Source organism: Lissotriton helveticus, chromosome 1_1, assembly GCF_964261635.1.
Source record: "Lissotriton helveticus chromosome 1_1, aLisHel1.1, whole genome shotgun sequence".
NCBI lineage: Eukaryota > Metazoa > Chordata > Amphibia > Caudata > Salamandridae > Lissotriton > Lissotriton helveticus.
Window position 1 is genome coordinate 1,836,756,009 of NC_136057.1, and position 22,037 is coordinate 1,836,778,045.

Consider the following 22,037-nt stretch of genomic DNA (forward strand, 5'->3'; position numbering starts at 1 on the left):
AGCAGAAGGGAGGCAAAGTGTCTTTGAAATTCACACAGGCAGGCAGGCAACGCCCACAGGGCTTCAAGTTGCCAAAAGAAAAATGCCAGCCAGGCATGTGTTACTTAAACAGCCTGGAATTGCTTGTCTTGACACTAAATATGCTTATAAATAAAGAAGTATGTATTACATTTGTAATGTGACTTTTCTGTCTTTGTTACATTTTATTATCAGTCATGGATCATTCAGGCAGCCCTACAACATATTTAAAAGTGCCTCTATTTATATTTGCTGTACAAAGTATGCACAGACCATACAGCTTTATGTGACTGTTTATTTTGTATTTTTGTACTGCCTGGGGCACCAAAATAATGAGCTGGCAACCCTAATCACAAGACTGTAAGTTTGTTGCAAGATCAGCACATTTATTTCCTCCACCCTGATCCCTGGTTAATGCCATAACAGCAATAGTTTAACTTATATCTGAAACCCTACGTTGCCATCAATACCCTGCTGAGTTACTTCACTGTCTGGGAATGTACCTTGCATTCAGACAACTCGCTCCTCAATCTCGCCCTTCAGTTTGAAGCTCATCCTGCACTCACAGCAATCACAATGCCCTCACACTGATCCGGATGCACTCATACCATTCACCCGCTTACCCTGTACTCACAGTGATCACTCTGCACTCACAATGCACTTGCACTGTTCACCCTGTACCTCACCATGCAGTCACACAAGCACACTACTCACCCTGCACTTGTGACACTTCACTCACCTGTCCCCCTTACTGCTCAATCTGCAATCTCCCTCAAATAAGAGCATCACTAACCATACATTCCTTCGTCCCACTCTGCACTTACATCCGCACAAAAATTCATATGGTCACCTCACGCGCCCTGCAGTCACTCCTCTTACCCTACTCTCAAACTGTTGCATGGCTCACCGGGCACTCATATGGACACTTTTGCCACCCACACAGCGCAGAGGTTTAATGTGCCTGCTACAAAGAACGTGTACCATGCAGATCAAAGAACTGAGTGTGAGTAAACAATGAGTAGTGCTATAAAAAAACTAAATGTTTGCCCGAAAGGTGCTATAGAGAGATGAGGTGCATTGTTGGTGAGGGGTAGTGAGGAAATTCATAGAGGAGGAGGAAATGAGGGAGGGGGTACCAAAACATCCCTTTGCACTTTGTGCGACCAGTGCTAGGGCCAGCCCTGGCTGGGAGTGTTAGCCCCCACCCGAAGTTTGGGTTTAGTTGCGCCCCTGTACACAAGTACATGCATGTCGTGCCTGATAGAGGCAGCTCTGTTTTTGCCCTGATGGCCTGGAATAATTCCTAAACATATTCCTGAAAATACTGTTTTATTTAATTTCTTTTTAATGAGATTGATGTGAGAGAGCCTATTATTATTTGCTGAGAAATGTTTTTGTTTCATGCAACAACCATAAAAAAGTTTTTTTAGATCAAAACGGGTCCTCACATATGAGAAAATGGACGATATCACATATATCATTCGCTGTACAATTAGTGGGCTGCTGCTTTGTTACAACAGTGAAAACAGACATCGCTATCTCTGAATATTAGATGTAAACACTTTTAGCATTTCGACCATAGCACCTGTGCACTGTTAGTAGCCTGGCTAAAGAGGTTATGGCAGAGCTGAAAATAAATCATTTAATCTCAAAGCTGTTCTGAACGGGGTCCCCCAAAATAGTGTTGGCCCAAGACAACTAAAATACTTAACATGTCCCTGCCACCACAAAGTCTGTCAGATAACCTTCCTCTGAAGTAAAATAGACAACATCATTAATTTATTATCAGTTCTATTTTTTTTTAAACATAAACCCGACGTGTCCTAAACCCCCACTGCTTCAGATAAGCAACTTATCAATAAGGAATTCTCAATTAGGTGTTCCCTCAGCGCCCCTCTCTGTGGACTTTTACCTTTGTCTTCGGATTCGTAACTGGTTGGTGGGCAATTATCCCATTATAATGCTGCCTAAAACATTTGTTAATGGTTTCTATAGAAGAATTGTTTCTCGTGTGCCAACTCTGAGCTAGAGAGTATTCGAAAAATTTGATTACACAGTCTCCTTTCCGGTCACTGTTTTGGCTGAAAATATCTGCAGACTATTCAGCTTTGAGAGAAACTGCCATCAAAACTCCCTTGCCTTTCAGCTCGTCCTATTTATGTGAGATTGGGTTCTCAGCACTTGCGGTATTAAAGACTAAGTACCGTTCTAGACTGGATGTGGAGCACAATCTGAGGATGGCAGTAGCAAAAATCCATCCACAGATTGACAGTCTCTGTGGCTAAAAACCGGTACACCCGTCAAATTTACTTTGGTTGTGTTATTATTAATCTATGTCATGTGTAAAACAAAGCATCCTAGTAAAAACAATTTATGCACATTTTATCATGGAAAATTGTGTTTTGAGCTGTGTAATAAGCCTCTGTCATTTCACCACGACCACTCACAAACCTGCAGTTTACTAAACACTCATATTGTGTTGAACATTATTTGCCGGATATGGCCCGTGACATGCGCGTGGTGGTCGATTATGTAGTGTACCAGATTCTAGAAATGTCTGTCAGGTGAGGGGGGCCCAACATTTTAAAAAATTCAGCTGGGGGGGCTCAACCTACAAAAGTTTGAAGATCTCTGATGTAGAGGTTGGCGGATGGGCAATTTGCGATTCCCTAATGTGTATGCAAGAAGCCTTTCCTAAATGCGAACCGTGCATTTAGCAAACGCTAATTACCATCAACTTCAAGTTGATGTTAACCATGTGCATACTTTGAAAAATGCACAAAACTGCATTTTTTCCAAAGTACAATGTGGCGCACACATGCCCCTAGGGCATGTGTGTGCCTTACATGTGCACCTTATTTTTTTAGGTGCGCCTAAGGAGGGCGTTAGGCCCCCGGGCACCCTTGCCTTTGCATTACCTAATTGGCGATTACCAATTAGGTAATCGCAATTTAGGAAGTGCAAGACAATTCTAACCTAATGGCCTTGAGGCCCATAAGAAAGAATGGAGTCGTAGTTGCAAATAGCCATTCCCTAATTGCATTTGCGATTCGTAACCCCTTCGATGCTCATGACGGAATGGTTCCGCCATGAGCATCAGTGCTCCTGTGCTTTTGACGGAACTATTCTGCCATGAGGACAGGGTCACCAAATCCCTCTGCTGCAGACAGCAGAGGGATTTCCTTTTCTACGCCAAAGCCTCAGAAGCTTGGGAAGAGCTTCCCCAGCTCCCGAGGCCCCCTCCCTGGTTTCTGTGAAATGACGATCAGCGCGCACATTGCACTGTCATCATTTCACAGAAACCGAAACGAAAATGCCTTTAGGCTTATTTCAGTTTCACTTTCTACGTGCTCAGGGGGCTATCTCAGCCCCCTGATCATGTAGAAAGACAGGAGAGGTATCATTCGAAAGGGGAGAATCTCCCTTTTTGGCGATCCCCAAGCAGGGATCTACCCACTAGACACTAGGGAGGAGGGAGTGGCCCCTTGGAGAAGGGCCTTTGCTCCCCCCATAAGGATTTGGGCAAATGTAATCTTTCTGTCCCCCCTGGGGGGCAGATGGGGCAGTAGCCCCAATCTGCCCCCCAAGGGGTCAATGCCCCCACCCCCGGTCATAAATTTACAGTCTTTCTGCCACCTGCTAGGGGGCAGATGTGGGCAGTAACCCCCAATCTGCCCCCACAACATACCAGGGATTTATTTGTAAATTATAATTAGGGGTAGGGGCTTCCCAATATGGGCATGCCAATGCCCCCACCCCTCCCACCGCAAAGGTACGGTCTTTCTGCTCCCCCTGGGGGGCAGATGGAGCAGTAACCCCCAATCTGCCCCCCCCCCCGGGAGGGCAGAAAGCCCACTAGATGCCAGGGATTTAAAAAAATATATAATTAGGGGTGGGGGCTGCCCAATATGGGCATGCTAATGCCCCCACCCACCCGCTGCAAAGGTAGTCTTTCTGCCCCCACTGGGGGCAGATTGGGACATTAGCCCCCAATCTGCCCCACGGGAGGGCGGAAAGCTCACTAAACACTAGTTTTTTTTTTCGATGAATTTAGGGGTGGGGGTTGCCCAAGATGGGCATGCCAATGCCCTCACCCCTCCCCCCATAACATTCCAGTCTTTCTGCCCCCGGGGACAGATGGGGCAGTAGCCCCCAATCTGCCCCACCCGGGGGGACAGAAAGCACCCTAGATGCCAGGGATTATTCTTTTTTACAGGCCCGGGGTGGGGGCTGCCCAGAATGGGCATGCAAATGCCCCAACCCTATCAACCAAAGAAAACAAAATACTTTATGCCTCCCAGAAGGCATATGGGGGCAATAGCCCCTGATCTGACCCCCCCGGGTGCAGAAAGCCCACTAAGCACCAGGGATTTTTTTTATCTAGGTAGGGGTGGGGGCTGCCCAGAATGGGCATGTCAATACCCCCACCCAAATAAAACATTCTAGGGTCTTTCTGCACCCCACTACTAGCCACCAGGGATTTTTTTCTCCAAATTTCGGGGTGGGCGCTGCCAAGAATGAACATGCCAATGCCCCCACCCACCCCAAAAAAGATGCCCCAGTCTTTCTGCCCCTCACAGGAGGCAGATGGGGGCATTAGCCCCCATCTGCCCCCCAGAGGTGGCAGATAGCCCACTATGCGCCAGTGAATATGCTGGCTTATTTATACGCAGGGGTGGGGGCTGACCAGAATGGGCATCCCAATACAAGAATGGGCATCCCAATACACCCAACCCCCCAAAAGAATAGCCACAGTCTTTCTGCCCCCTTCTGGAGCATATCGGGGCAATAGCCCCTGAATTCCCCCCTCCCCAGGGCGGCAGAAAGACCACTAGGCACTGACATTTGTTTCGGAATGTGCCTACCTGTGGATTTTGGGTCATAGCGCAGCCAGCACCTAGGGAAACATAGCAAACCTATATATTTTTTAAAACTAGACACTGAGGGAAATCCAGGATTGGGTAACTTGTGTGGCTCGCACTAGGTTCTGTCACCCATAATCCCATGCAAACCTAAAAATGTGTAAATAAAAAACACATTTTACTCCCAAATCTGTGGTGGAAAGTTCTGTAATCTGCGTGGATCTACAAAATTCCACCCACCTAACGTTCCCCAAAGTCTTCCGAGAAAAATGGTTCCTCACATGTGTGGGTAAGCCTAGTGCCCGCGACAGGAAACGGCCTAAAACGCAACGTGAACACTCCACATTTTCACAGTGAAAACTGACCCTTTTTTGGCAAAGCGCCTAGCTGTCGATTTTGAACCCTAGATCTGCCAGCACCTAGGGAATCCTAGCAAACCCATACATTTTTTTAAACTAGACACCAACGGGAATCCAGAATGGGGTGACTTGACTGGCTTTCACTAGGTTCTGTTACCCAGAATCCCTTGCAAAACTTAAAAATTGTCAAAAAAACACATTTTCCTCATATTTCTGTGCTCGAAAGTTCTGGAATCTGTATGGATCCACAAATTCCACCTACCCCCCATTCCCCAAAGTTTTCCGAGACAAATGGTACCTCACTTGTGTGGGTAGGCCTAGTGCCTGCGACAGGAAACGGCCCAAAACGCAACGTGGACACACCACATTTTACAGTGAAAACTGACCCTTCTTTTGAAAAAATGCCTAGCTGTACATTTTGAACCCTAGCTCTGCCGGTACTTCGGGAAAACTAGAAAATCTATACATTTTTAAAAACTAGACACCCAGGGGAATCCAGGATGGTGAGACTTGCCTGGCTCTCACCAGGTTCTGTTACCCAGAATCTCTTGCAAACCTCAAAAATTGTCCAAAAACCACATTTTCATCACATTTCTGTGGTGAAAATTTCTTGAATGTGTGTGATTTCACACAAAATTCCACCCACCCCGCATTCCCCAAATTCTTCAGAGAAAAATGGTACCTCACATGTGGGGGTGGATCAAGTACCGGCGTCAGGCAAGGGCCCAAAACCTATTGAGGTGACATCAAAATGACCTATCACAAAACAACCTGGTTTTGCAAGAGGGGTCCCATGAGATTTTGGCCCCGGGCTCGGCGGCCATCTAGGGAAACCTACCAAACCCACACATTTCTGAAAACTAGACACCCGGGGGAGTCGAGCAAGGTATGGCTTGCGTGGGTCCCCAACATTTCCCTACCCAGAATCCCCTGCAAACCTCACATTTAGCTGAACAAATCACTTTTTTCTCAAATTTCTGTGTGTTAAATTTCTGGAATCTGCGTGGATCCACAAATTTCCTTCTACACAGCATTTACCCAGGTCTCCCGATAAAAATGGTACCTCACTTGTGTTTTTGGGTCAAGTACCCGCGACAGGCAAGGGCCCAGAACGTATTGAGAAGACATCAAAATGACTCATCACAAAACAACCTGGTTTTGCAAGGGGGGTCACCTGGGTTGTTGGCCCCGGACTCTGCGGCCATCTAGGTAAACCTACCAAACCCACACATTTCTGAAAACTAGACACCCAGGGGAGTCCAGCAAGGTATGGCTTCCCAGAATCCCCTGCAAACCTCAAATGTTGTTGAACAAAATATTTTTTCCCCACATTCCTGTGTGGGGAAGTTGTAGGATCACCGGGCTGACACAAATTTCCTATCACCCAGCAATCCCCCAGGTCTCCTGATAAAAATGGTACCTCACTTGTGTGGGTAGGCATAGTTGCTGCAACAGGAAATGGCCCAATTGTACTGTGGAGACTTCAAAATGACCTATAACAAAACTAACTGGTTTTGGGGGAGGGCATCTGGTCCATTGGCACTGGGCTCGCCACCATCTAGGGAAGCCTATCAAACCTACACATTTCTGAAAACAAGTCACCCTGGGGAGTCAAATGAGGTATAGCTTGCGTGAATCCCCCAACATTTCCCTACCCAGAATCCTCTGCAAACCTCAAATTTAGCTGGAAAAAAATCTAATTTTTCCACATTTTGGAATTACCATGCCAGCACAAATGTCCTACCCCACAGCATTCTCCTTAGTGTCCCGAGTAAAATGATATCTCACTTGTGTGGGTGTCCAATGGAGAATTGGCTAAAAACGTATTTTATAAAAAATGTAGCGCTTAGAATTCTCAGTGCAATACACTTATTCCCTATGTTTTGGGCTTTTCCCAGTCACAGGCCCTTGCCCCATCCACACAAGTGAGGTATCATTTTACTCGGGAGACTGAGGGGAACACTGTGGGGTAGGACATTCCACCCGGACATATGTGGAAAATGTGTTTTTGTCACCTATATTTGAGATTTACAGGGCATTCTGGGTAGGAAAACGTTGTAGGATCCACGCAAGCCATACCTCGCTGGATTCCCCCGGGTGTCTAGTTTTCTTAAATGTGTGGGTTTGGTATTTACCAAGGTGGCCGCCAAGCCCGGGGCCAAAAACTCAGGTGACCCCCCTTGCAAAACCAGGTTGGTTTGTGATAGGTCATTTTGATGTCTCCTCAATACGTTTTGGGCCCTTGCCTGTCGCGGGTACTTGACCCATCCACGCAAGTGAGGTACCATTTTTCTCAGAAGACTTTGGGGAACGAGGGGTAGGTGGAATTGTGTGGATCCACGAGGATTCCAGAAATTCTTACCACACAAATGTGAGGAATATGTGTTGTTTTTGACAGTTGTTTAGGTTTGTAAGGGATTCTGGGTAACAGAACCTGGTGAGAGTCAGTCAAGTCACCCCATGCTGAATTCCCCTGGGTTTCTAGTTTTCACAAATGTGTAGGTTTGCTAGGTTTCCCTAGGTGCCAACAGAGCTATGGTTCTAAAACTACAGCTAGGTACTTTACAAAAAAAAGGGTCATTTTTCACTGTGAAAATGTGGTGAGTCCACGTTGCGTTTTGCGCCATTTCCTGCCGCGGGCACTAGGCCTACCCACACAAGTCTACTATATATATACAAGTACTATATATCGCCACAACCAGAAAGGCCCAGCTGATGTAACATTATATTGCTTTCAAATAGCTGTCATAATTAGAAGATACAGGTGAAAACTTTGACACAAATGGCTGTTCTTTTAAATAAATTTTCAATTGTTCATATATTTAACTGTTTGTTTCTATAAGGAAACCTTGAAGGATCTACACAAATGACCCCTTGCTGAATTCAGAATTTTGTCTACTTGTCACAAATATATAGCTATCCGGAATTCATTATTGCTTTGATACCCATTTCTACCATTAACTGGAAGGAGGTTGAAAGCACAAAAATAGCAAAAATAGGCTATGTCCCAGAAAAATGCCAAAACTGTGGAAAATGTTTTGGTTTTCTGACAAAAGTGTGTCATTTCCTAAAAGTTGGGAATATGGTGATTCCAGCCACACAACCCCTTTTTTATACCATTTGCAGGGAAAAACCCAGACGCTTTAATTTGTAACACTTTTTTCCGATACCCCCCCCCCCCCCCCCAAAAAAAAATGTAGCTGTATTTTGGCGAATGTCTGGGTCCACTCCAGGGGAATCCACAAACAATGGGTACCTTTAGAATCTCCATGATGTTGGAAGAGAAGGACGCAAATTTGGCGTGGATACCTTATGTAGTCAAAACGTTACAGGGGCCTAAGCGCGAACTCCCCCAAATAGCCAAAAAAAGGCTTAGCACAGGGGGCATGGGGGAGGCCTAGCAGCAAAGGGATTAAGGAATCGCAATTAGAGAATCGCTATTTGCTGCTTGCTTACCAAATTGTGATTTCTTAAAAATCGCTATTTGGTCATCGCGAAATGCATTTTTCATGCATGTGCCCCTATGTGTATTGCTGAACTGGCAAAGATTTCAGACATCAATCTGCCTTTTCTAGATCTGTTTCATCAACCATCCTACTCTTCCTGTCTTTTTATCTCACTTTTGCAGATTCTTTTTCATCAATGCTTCTTCCCTTGTTAATTTTTCCCTACCTTTCCTTTCCCCTTCTTCTTCCCTTTCCCCTTTTTTTCCCTTTTCTGCTTTTTTTTGCCATGCTCTGGGTCATAATCTAATGATGAAAATGAGTCCCGGTCTCCAACAATCATTGGCAAAGCTAATAGATCTCGTCTTCAAAACGCAAGTGCTAATCTAACGGCATGAGTAAAAAAGTATTCCCATGCATAGTTGACCATTTTGGAGTGTTTCTTTTCAAATAAAGTAAAAACATTCGAAGATGGCTGTCGAAGCATACACATGCTTGCTTATGTGTCATGATGACAGGCAGCCATTTTGTAAATATTTTTTCTTAATGAGCAAAACCATTCTAAGCTGGGCATTGTATAACAGTGCACGAACATTCATGGGCTGCAAACTTTGAATAACTCTCATAATCAAGAAAAAGCATTGAAAATGTGCACACGTGGTGTGATGCTCCGCTGCCATTTTGGAGAAAGTTTAATTTATTGTTCTGAGATGTTATAAGATGGTAGACAGACATTTCTGGATGGTAAATCAAAAAAGAGAAAACCCCAGACGGGAAGAGGCAGGAAGCAATGGACACGCAGGGAAGCAAGCGGGTTTGTCGCCGTTTGCAGCTACTGTGCATTTGCTATCATTTTGTTAAAAATGATGATTAAAAAAAAATAAAGCAGGGGGAGGGGATTGGGAGGGGGGTAGCAGGCTAGCAGTGGGTGAATGGAAAGGACATGGAGGAATGCCATGCCTTTCCATTGAGTGCTAAGAGACAAATGAAAAAATAGTTCAGTGATGTCAGCAGTGGAAGGAGACTACTCATCCAGTCAAAATGTTGGTAAATTATCTATGCTCATGGAGCAGGACGAAGAGAGAGAACCCAATGAATCAGGAGCATCGAACTCAGATAAGAAATAGAGTTATCCAATCATGAGCATAGGACTGGACAAAACTTAACACTATATATTATTCAACAAAAGCTGTAGGTAGGCAAGACCTAAAAATGAATAGCGGTGCCCACCACCTACAACCACTGCCACATATTAAGCAATTAATTTAAGAGCCAGGTCCCATTGATGCAGAGAAAGGTCTGTGTCTAAATATTTGTCTAAATTTCTTTTTTACTCTGTACCAGCTGGAAGGGTGGACCTCCAAGGGAAGCACAGCATCACCCAAACACTGGAGAACTGGGGTAACAACATCTTCTTCCAGTGTAAGAACATCCTGATGAACCGTCCCCAGATGCTTCTGCCGGAATACTCCAGGTAACTGCAGTCTTCACTTTTTCTTCTTCCAGTGCGCCTTTTCTGGGGTTGGCATGAGTTGAACCTCTAGCCATGCTGCTGCTGAATACTATCTTACGTCATATTCTTCATTGTGCCACATTTTGTCGATTTGTACGATTCCTTGTGATGATAATAGTGCTCATCATTCCCTTCTTCAGCGTTAGCCCACTGTATCAAAGTCAATAATATACATCTACAATTATAGCGCATTCAAATCATGTCTGTACATCGTTAAGGTAAGTATATATTTGTATTATCTCCACATCATCTATCTATCCCAAGCAACTATTACACTAATCTATTATACGTATCTCTATTTACTTTGCAATATAATCATTAGGTCGATATAGTGAATGCAATATTATTTGATGCCATATAATGGGAGTATTTCCCTAGGCCACTTCTGGAACCCTTAACCAGCCTTAATTTTACCACTTCAACATCCCTGCTCTCAATCCATCCGCTTGTGATGTGGACTCATCAAGATCATACAAAAGTTCATATCACAACCCTGTATAAAACACAGCAAAACGAATGCAAGCTGTAAACAAAACCCATAATGAGACAACAAATGTTCTAGAAAGGCCAATATTTTTCACTGTTAACTGTGCAGGTAAAAGTGCTGCCAGTGTGGTGAGGTCACCCATTCATCCAATCCAATTTTGTTTATTTGGCTCCTACTGGCACATAAGCATACAAGATCGACTTTTTTGTGGATAGCGGCGCAGTGCTAGTCAGAAAAAACATCAAATTGCTCAGCATTTATACTTATGCATAGTTCAGCATTACTCACTTTACAGAGAACAGAGAAACCGCATTTTGAATTATTATTCACTGAGTATTCTGAATCAACATAGCTATTTCTCACCAAAATGGCTTCTTTCTTTTGAAAGAAAGGTTACTGAGGACATAGGAGTGAGTGCATGTTATCTTTCAAATGATCATTTAAGAACTAGGCTGGACTCGCCCTACCAGGCATCAGGAGTTTACCGGGGAGGCTGGAAGGGTGGGGGAAGGTGTTGTTAATAAGGGACAGCTTTGTTGCACTGATGCAATATTGGCCCTCAGTAACAAAATCGTCCAGCAAGCAAATCCACTCACTTTCTTTTCCAGCCTCCCGGGGGTCAGCCAGCACTCCACACATGCACTTGAGTGTGCATCATGCGACCACTGTCCATTCGTAATGGTCAGTGGCCGGTCGCCGAGGGAGCGGGTTGGCGATGCAGCGAGCACAAGGTAAATAGTTTTATTCATTTAATTACTTACTTTACTCCTGTCCATCCTATGTCAGAGCCCACTACCCCCCACCCTGCCCCTCCCCCCGTCCCACCCTGCCCCACTACCCGCAGCACTCCCACTGTGAGCCACCACTGATAATGGTGTGTTTTCTGACAAAAAATGGTGATGGATTAAAACCATGATCTCTTGACTTGGTAGGAGTATTCTGCATCATTCAGAAACTCTGTCCATCACCACCCCCTTTTCCAAAATCGATTTTATCCACACTATGTGTGGGAGGGTATACTCAGACGTGAGTCCCTTGCTCATTGCACCATTCAGGATTCAAGCAAGCCGGGCCGACGAAGGCTGTGATGCCAGAAACCGGTCCCCGGAAGCTTGTTTCCTTCCCAGAATAAGAATTGGCTTGGTAGTTTGGTTTGCCCTGTTCCCATCATGCACTGGGAAAGGAACAGACTAATTTGCATATAGCCAGGTTCTGAGCTGGGATGGTGCAGTGAGCTAAAAAACGGTGATGGATTAAAACCATGATCTCTTGACTTGGTAGGAGTATTCTGCATCATTCAGAAACTCTGTCCATCACCACCCCCTTTTCCAAAATCGATTTTATCCTCACTATGTGTGGGAGGGTATACTCAGACGTGAGTCCCTTGCTCATTGCACCATTCAGGATTCAAGCAAGCCGGGCCGACGAAGGCTGTGATGCCAGAAACCGGTCCCCGGAAGCTTGTTTCCTTCCCAGTATAAGAATTGGCTTGGTAGTTTGGTTTGCCCTGTTCCCATCATGCACTGGGACAGGAACAGACTAATTTGCATATAGCCAGGTTCTGAGCTGGAATGGTGCAGTGAGCTAAAAAACGGTGATGGATTAAAACCATGATCTCTTGACTTGGTAGGAGTATTCTGCATCATTCAGAAACTCTGTCCATCACCACCCCCTTTTCCAAAATCGATTTTATCCACACTATGTGTGGGAGGGTATACTCAGACGTGAGTCCCTTGCTCATTGCACCATTCAGGATTCAAGCAAGCCGGGCCGACGAAGGCTGTGATGCCAGAAACCTGGTCCCCGGAAGCTTGTTTCCTTCCCAGTATAAGAATTGGCTTGGTAGTTTGGTTTGCCATGTTCCCATCATGCACTGGGACAGGAACAAACTAATTTGCATATAGCCAGGTTCTGAGCTGGGATGGTGCAGTGAGCTAAAAAACGGTGATGGATTAAAACCATGATCTCTTGACTTGGTAGGAGTATTCTGCATCATTCAGAAACTCTGTCCATCACCACCCCCTTTTCCAAAATCGTGTTTTCTGACATGGCCATCTGTAGTAGCACGAAAAAGAACTACCCATGAAGGCCTTGGTACATGTAATTTTGTAATTTTGTTGGGCCCCCGTAGACTGCGCCCTTTCTTCCCTCCCTCAATTTCTTACACAGCCTCTACTCTTCAGACCTCATGGTGCTCAGAGTTGGTGCACATAGTCAGGCCCAGAGGCTCTCAGCTAAGTCTGGACCCATCTACCACCTGAGACAATTGGCAGAAGCTGCTAGTGTTAAGTAACAGCCCTGGTCTGGTATCATTATTTCTTAGTGCCCTCGACAGGCAGCTCATCTACTACCAGTTGTGGTAAGTGCTGATTGAGTGCATGCCTCTGACATTATTTAAAATTGTTAAAGTAGGTTGTTGATGGCAATGGACCCAACATGCCACCCCACCAATCACTGAGCTGGGCACTCTGTTTTGCAAATTGGTATGGGTTTAAAAGCACCAACTGCAGAATTGCTTTTATATTGAGCAGTTTTCAGGCAACAATAAAAATGTCACGATAACTACTGATTAATGTTCTTGCTGGAGAAGGATCAGAGTTTTGTCTAGCAGTAGTTTTGACTCATCTAAGGCAGCGCAGAGGGTTAACATGCCTGCTGCAAAGAACGTGTCCCATACAGATAACAGAACTGCATCTCATGTGCATAGTTCTGTGGCTTACTTCTTTTGTCACAGAGATCCCTTGTTACTGTGCAGTTCATAAGTTACAATTGTAACATAGCACAGGGACCTATGAACTGCCATCGAAGAGCTGCATGCAAACTGCATGACACAGGTTGGAAAGTTATGTTTTTTCCCAGTCATTTATTATCATAATGTTGCTAAAAAGGGTTTGTTTGGGTAGAAATAAATTATCTTTAGTTAAGCCAACCCATATCCAACACTAATCACTGTGACACATTCGAAACCTGAGTTTGTGATTCTCCAGATCGAAGGCTCTTGCATACCAGTATGGATGACATTTAAATCCTGTCACAGTTGTCTTATGTAACATTTTTTAGACACTAATTTACACATGTGTGATTCATTGCTCCTGTATGTGTGTGTGATGTAAAGTCCTCTCACAATTTACGCTGGTATGAGTGGTGCTATAAAACAATTGAAACACATGTGACATAGGGGCTATGGAGAGATGAGGGGCACTGTTGGAGAGGGATAGTGAAGGAATCTGTGGAGGAGATCATGCGAGAGAGCCCGAAACTATTGTCACACCCGGAACCACTAGCACTAAAGCAGGCTCTGCCCTGCCACTAATTGGGGTGGAGCATTTTAACATCCTCTAATGGTCTTTCGTTGTGTCCTCAGCTCTTGGCTGTGCTAAACAGTGAATGTGCGTGCGTATGTTATATTTAAATAAATGTTTCATGCTTGAAATCTTATTTTTTGTGTTCGCCATAAGAAAATCTGTCGGTCTGACTGGGTACTCTGCTGCACTGTTGCAGCATCATTTACTATGCTTTAAAGCTAACACAATTGGATATAAAATGAGAAATGTGTTGTAGAGTGAACCATTTTTTTCAAAATTTCCTTGGGGGAAATGAAGAACTGGAATTGGTAATTTACAATCCGGGTGCACACAATAGCAAGGTATATGTTTGGCTTGTGTAACTGCAGAACCAAAGTTGCAGAATTGTAATTGTATGTTTGTTGGTGCTGGAACATCATCTAACTAATGGCCTCATTTCTGTCATAGAAATTCCAAACTTCAAATTTTTTAGAGTTTAAAAAATGAATGGATTAAAAACAATTGCAGAGCTAATTGTATTAATTCCTCTGAGAGAAGTACTGTCTGATCACTACATCACTGTCAACACACCAAAGTGTGGGGCAGGTGGGCACATCCAGTGGAGAGCATTGCTATAGTTTTCTGGTCCAGACTAACCCAAGGTTGGAATTTTCACCCCAATGGCCTGGCAACTGGTAAGGATGCTTGCGGCCATCCTTGTTAGGTAGAGAGGGCTGAGGACTGAGACAGTTCAATGTCGCATCACCCTATATGAGATTTATAACCTCTATATGTATAACTGGCAATGACTGAACATTACTAAACCAGAGATATGTTCCTTTCCTACAGAGTCGGGTCGCTATCAGAAGCTCTTGATGATCTGCTAAAGGAGATGCTTGCCCTGAAGAAAAGGCTGGTAGAGCTGAATGATCGGCTGGATGCAGCTGGCAAAGCTTTGCCACCGATTGCCCATAATGCAGCCCTTGACATGCACTCTAAAAGAAACCATGTGTTGCAAAACAAACCTCAAGCACTCAAGGACAGAAGAAGAGAGAAACTGACTCAGCCACCACACCGTCCATATCCAGTTAAGAAAAGGGTATATATCCGAAGAAAAGTCAAAGGCTTAGACAAAACCTATAGCATCTCTACATAGAACTATAGTTTTTTAGCTTGTGTCAACGCTACTTGAACATCAGTTGTGTTAGTATGTGCCACTAATGCATAGCACACCATTTAGCTTAGCCTGTAGTATTTCTGCATACAACACTAGTTGATTTTGTCTGCAACATTCTTGCCAATAACATCGGTTGCACCAATTCTTCTTAGAACATATCAGGACTTAGAGTTCACCATTTCTAGAACAGCAGTTGACTTAGTCCAAACTATCATTATGTATAACTACAGTTGGATTATCTACTAACATCTACTAACAGCATTGGTTTTATTAGTCTGGCCTATGTTTGCCTACAGGAAAAATGTTTGATTTAATTAGAATATCAATACACTTAGAATCTACACTCTCTATATAGAACAGCAGCTGGCTTATTCAGAGCCACCCCTACTTCAAAAATCGTTTGGCTTACCTTGTACCAGTGGCCGCTCACATAGGGCGTGCTGCGGGGCTGGGAGGTGCAGGATGGGGGGTAGTAAACTCGGACATACGACGGAACGGAGGAAAGTAATTATTGCGCTCCTCCGTTCCATCGTATGTCTGAGTTTACTACCCACCACCCTGCCCCTCCCCCGGTCCACCACCCTGCAGCACACCATATGCGATCCGCCACCGCCTTGTACTATACCTACCTAGAATACCAATTGCCTTAATTCAATTTATTTAGAACATAAGTTACCTTAAATAGTGGCATCCTTACATAGAACACTTTGTGGCTTATCCAGTGGCATCCCTTTAGAAACTCAGTTAGCTTTGCTTAAACTGTCCCTACAGAGAATATCAGTTAACTTAGCCAGCACCATTCCTTCTTAGAACATGAGGGTGCTTAACCTGTTGCATCCCTAACAACAGCATCAGTTAGCCTAATCAGTACCATATTTACTTATAGTCAGTCTGCTGAGCCTGTGCCATCCTCACTTCCAGCTTCAGTTGACTTAGCCTATGTCATCCGTACCTAGAACATCAGTAGATTTTGCTTGTGCCATCCCTGCATAAAACAAAAGATAGTATTGTCTGCACCTTCACTACTTCAGAACATCAGCGGACTTAGACTTGCCCTGCTTACACTGGAAATCACCTGGTTTAGCCCTCGTCACCCCATCAAAACGTTTACCCTGTGTCATCCCTACCTGAAACGCCATTGGCTTTGTTTGCAAATCACTAATTCGAATATCAATTGGCTTACATTGCTGCTATACATTATTAAATTAGATGCAGCCTAGGTAAGCGTAGCTTTGGCCAATCCTACTAATGATATAGGTAGTGAAGGTATATGCTATGCCAATTGATGTTCTATGCCAGGATGGCACAGGCTAAGCCAAAAGATATTCTATGCAGCCGCGGTCTGTGCAGGTAACAGTGGTGGGGCCAGGTTAGGGGGGATTGCGAAGGATGATGCTCAAGGAAAATTAAATATTTATTTAATTTTCCCTCATCATCGTCCCTTGAAATCCCCCCTAACCCGGCCCCACTGCCCCAAAGCTATTACCTGCACGGATCGCGGCTGATTCTATGTATGGATGACAAAGATTAAGTCAACTGTTATTCTAGATCGAATGGTGCAATCTAAGCAAACAGATGTTCTACGTAGAATAGCATGTGCTGAGTTAAATAATGTTATAGATAAGGGTTGTAAAATAGAGCACAGACTTATTTACTGATATTTGTATGTTCGGAAAGATATATGGTACTGTCTATTGAATATAATATACAATTTAATAGAGAATGAAATCGTTAAAACAGAAAATTGCACTTGCAGAATCCCTCACAAACGCCCATCTGGTAAAATAAAGTGATCCTGAGTATGTGAAAAGCTAAAATTGGTCTTACTTAGAACATGAGTTGGTTTGACCCGCACCCTCGCTACCTAGAACATCAGTTCGCAAAGCCAATTTCATCCTAATCTAGAATGCCAGTTTGCATTGACTGCACCATCTCAATATAGATCACCAGTTGGCTTAATTGGTGCCTTCATACCCGCAGCACCAGTTGACCTAGGCTATTACATTCCTACCGGGACCAGGACAGCAATTGCACTATTCTGTACCATTCCTACCTTGAACATTAGTTGGCATGGATTACACAATTCTATTTAGAACATCTTTTTGGTTAAACCTGTGCCATTCATACCTAAAACATCAGCTGGCTTAGCCTGTCAAATCACGGACACTGACGAAGGAATTTCCGAAACGCTTCTGTTGAATAAATAACAAATGAACTTTCCCGTAAGTGCTGTTTTCTGTTTTGAGAAAAACTTTGTGGAAGCACCTGCCTGTGAGTGACCCGGTGTTCTGGTGTATAATGGTAGCGTGATATATATCTATATATATAAAAACAAATGTATGTCTGTCTGTCTCTCTGTCTGTCTGTTTGTCCTTTATGCATTACTACACCATTCATCTGATTGCCATGAAACTTGGGGCGTTGTTGAGTACACTCCCGCAAAGGTTTCTGGCATAAAATTGTTTTAAATTTTGGCCCCCCAGGGCCCTTATAATCTTTCGAATACTGATATAAGCACCAGATGGAAAAACAACAAATCGAGTATCCACAAGCACTCGAATAAATAAATAGAATTAAAACACCATTAATTCGATCGCCATGAAACTTTGGGAAGTTGTTGAGTACACTCCCGCCAAGGTTTCTGGCATAAATGTTTTTTAAATATTGGCCCCCCAGGGTCCTCATAATCTTTCGAATACTGATGTACACACAGGACGGAAAAACAAAACATCGTGTATCCACAGCACTCGAATAAATAAATAGAATTAAAACAGCATTCATCCGATCGCCAGGAAACTTTGGGAAGTTGTTGAGTATACTCCGACGAAGGTTTCTGGTATAAACATTTTTTAAATATCGGCCCCCAGGGCCCTCATAATCTTTCGAATACTGATGTATGCACCATACGGAAAAACAAAAAATCGTGTTTCCACAAACACTCGAATAAAGGAATAGAATTAAAACGACACTTTGAAATGTTTTCCTTATTAAAATGAATACGTTTCAATAAAGATGACACAATGTAAATTGAATGTTATCATAACGAGTTTCCTTGAATTTCCTTTCTTCGGAGATCGCAGCAACGCGCGACGGGTAAGCTAGTGTATATATATATATATATATATATATATATATATATATATATGCAAAGTCAATGGGGTCAAAGATGCCGGAGCGCTCAGCAGCGGGTGCAGGCTATGGGCCGGACCCTGGGCCAAAAAGTACATTTTTTAACAAAATTTAGCCGCACACAGCAATCCTTCTTCATTCAAAGATTTATTTACCAAACAGAGCCAGTCTGTCAACCAACGCGTTTCGGCCTTGCGGCCTTTGTCACGGTAGGGAGACACTACTTTCAACATCCATTTAAGTACTTCCTGTTAAAAGACAACCCCATTGCATTATGGGAGTTGTAGTTGTTAACAGCATTCTCCAAATGACAGACAACACATTATTATTACATATAATGCCTATGCGGCTTTGCATTGCATGTTTTTACAGGCATATCATTTTCTTGGTATGCGTGAAAATGGGCTGATGGGTTACAAACATATACCGTGATGTAATTGGTTCACCGCAAGTATTTTGATTAGTATCAAATTTACATTGTGGTATTTGATTGCTCCTATGGAGTTCACCAGGAATACAATTTAGTATTCATCCTTATGTGTCCCATTTTGGCAAATCCTACTTGTTGTCACTCATGTGTATAGTACCCGATTTTTATCAGTCCTCATTTTCTCCTCATTTTCTTATTCCTGGTATCGGATTAGTGTCCTTATCTCTGCTTATTCTTGGATTAGTATCCTTGTCTTTTAGTCTGTGCCATGTGCAGAGTTCTTCAGGGTATCCAGTGATTGGAAAGGCCTTTCAGGTGTTGTTTTTGATTTCTCCATATTTTCTCTTTTTTTCAACCTGTATTCAGAAGTGAGTGTACATCTCTTCGTCATTATTAAGGCCCCTCGGTGCCTTAGTTCGTAACCATATATAAAAAAAAATATATATATATATATATACAATTTTGTGCGTGTGTGTATGTTTGTGTGTAGAGGGATATAAGAAAAAGAGGATACATATGTAGCAATTGTAATCGAGCCATATACCAGCAGTCAGGGTGTATAGATAATAATTAACAATACATTATAATTAAAAGCACTTTCTAAAACACCCCTGAATAATCTTAAGTAGAAGTAGGGAGTGACCCACATTTGTTTATATAGCGTCTACTGCCTTGATCAGCCCTTGAAAGTTGTTATGTAATTCATATGTGTGATATAGCAGGTTCCACCACTTCTCTGTGCTTGGGAGATTTGGATTAATCCAGTCTAATGCACTGCATAAACTAGCCACTGACACAGCTTTAAAGAGGAAACCTACGTTTGAATGAGGTATGACATCATGTATAACAAACATAATTTTCTTAGGGCTTATGGTTATGTCTTGTTGAATGTACTAAACAAAATTAGAGAGCAAAGGGATTTTTATCCACCTAGGTGGACGGAAGGGTACTCCCGATCCCCTGGTTAGGTAGCTGTATAACAAAATAAGGAGTACCACCAAAGACAAGGCTTGGAAACCAATATCGGTGGGATGAGACTCTAATGTAAAAAAAGAAGAAGTCCTTCTTTGTTTTTAAGGAACCCCTCACTCACCGACCTGGTCGGTGACATGCTTCATCATCGGGGCCACCCTGACAGCCGAGTGCCGTCAAGGTGTGCTGCAACACCTGAGATACAGTGGAGCGGGTATGTGAGTGATGAATGTAATGAAAAAAAGTCAGTGAATTAAAAATTGTCCTGGTATGATTTATCCAAAGATTATTTATTCTAAGACTACTGGACAATGTTAAAAAAAGGTGTATGTCGATACAGTGAAGGCTTAATTAGGACCAAATGTATCTGTGGTATGTGTTAGGTCTACATGTTTCAAACCAACAAGGGGAATTTACCGGTTTTTCTTCAGGACCAAAAAATTAAAAGGAGTTGGGTGGTCAGGGTACACTAACACCTTGCCATACCTGCAATCCTTTTTAGACCCAAACTAGCAATTTGCCAAGTGGGTAGAGAAAAAAGTAACCCAGAAGTGGTTACATTTAAAATGCAAAAAACCTGTGAAGAAAGAGAGGATCATAAGTCATAAAAACTGGTTACATGCCTGCAACGTAGTGAAGTGACGTAGTCCGCTCTATCTGTGAATCATCCCACATTCAATTAATGCGAATTATCCATAGTGCGGTGTATCAGCATTGCTTCTGAGTGGAAGTTTTTTAGATTCTACCAGAACACACATATCAATATAAGTGTGAAGGTGAACACGCATAGATATATTTTGTAGCCAGTTTGTTACAAGCTAGATAGTGCGTGACTAAGTCATAACTATATATTAATAGTGCCAGGGATTACCGACGTGATAATAGTACAACTTGATCCAAAGTTACATACAATACAAGACAGACGACACATTAGACACACATTGCCAAATAATGAAAGAAGTGCTCACTCCTCAATGGGGGAATGTTGGCTGCACGGGGATTGAGGGGAGAGATCACAAAGCTCGAAACGTATTCTGTGAATTCAAAGAGAGAGGGGAGCAAATCAGTTCGCAATCCGGCAGAGAATACCACATTGTACTCCTTCTGTTCGAAAGAAAAGGCAAGGAAACGAACGCGTTTCCTACTGTTACAATCTCTACTTACAGTTTCTGATGTTCAACATCAACCATCAACCTATGCCGCCCCTCCGCGCACCCGTGAGGAAGCGAAGGCAGCGCCAAAGGTAAAGGCGGCCGCCATTGGGGGCGTGGTGGGCGTGGTTAGCGATGCGTGCTGTCGTCACGTAGTCACGTGATAGTAGTACGGGAGCCCGTTTGGAAAAAAGGGAGGGTTGCCAAAGGAACGCAGGTAAACAAACCTCCGTTCCGCGTGAAACTACGGGCAAATCCAAATAAATATTTCACAAGACCATGCAAGGAGTATTCTACAAAAGATCTTGCAAGAAGTATTTCACAGAAGGGAAAAGGGGCCCCATTAATATAAATGACTGCTCAACCGGTATAGATCGGGGCAAGCAGTAAGAATCATGGCTAAGAACTGGAGTTGGGGTGTTTATTTAAGAGAATGGGGCGAACCCGTAAAAATAGAGGAATTCTCTATATATAATCCGGGCCTTGGCAACAGACTGGAATAGGTCTAAGTGAAGAGGTGTATTAAAACTAGTGGACAAAGGGGCTGTGTCCAGAGCAGAACCCAGTGGATTCTGTACAGCATTGTAATATCATGAAGGGACTGTTTATCATTATCTAGCTGGGCAAACACAGACCATGAGGGTTGGGTGGGATGTTCAAGAAAGCACAGTTGCCCAGGGTATATTGTCATTCAGACCATGTTTGTGGGTAGATAGTCTGTATACCCATCTCTGCTCCTTCTCATATAGGCGTTTCTGTATGTTTGGTCCCGGAGTTACTTGCTCAATGATAGTCCAAAACATATCATTAGGTGTGTGGCCTTTCTCAAGAAAATGGTCAGTCAATCGGGTTGCATTTTTCTTGCAGCGTATGGTGCTGCGATGTTCACATATCCTCTGTTTGACCTTTCGAGTTGTCATCCCGATGTACCGTTTCTTACAAGTGCATTCGATCAAGTATACTACATTTTCACTGTTGCAGTTAGTATGTGAAATTTGCCTCCAGGTCTTCCCAATTTCTAAGTCCAGAGTTTTTGTATTCCTAGTTAAATGGCACACACTGCAATCTCCGCAGCGATAATGACCGGTTACATCAGGTAGACCCCAAATTTTGGTAATAGATTGTGTGGTAGGAGCCATCTTTATTTTTGGTCTGGTGTTGACAAGAGTGTCTTTTAAGCTCTGTGACTTCTTGAAAGAAAACAAAGGTTTT

The 22,037-nt window shown here is 43.4% G+C and overlaps 1 protein-coding gene across 1 annotated transcript in view; it reads left to right on the forward strand.

Annotated features, from left to right (window-relative positions):
• LOC144775068 (uncharacterized) overlaps nt 1–15,621 on the forward strand; it is an 86,423-nt gene extending 70,802 nt beyond the window's left edge. The window contains exons 2-3 of the mRNA XM_078659209.1: nt 10,027–10,156; nt 14,816–15,621. Of these exons, the coding sequence (XP_078515335.1) occupies nt 10,027–10,156; nt 14,816–15,122 (437 nt within the window). The 3' untranslated portion in view covers nt 15,123–15,621. The remainder of the gene's footprint in view (nt 1–10,026; nt 10,157–14,815) is intronic.
• The last annotated feature ends 6,416 nt before the right edge of the window (nt 15,622–22,037 follow it).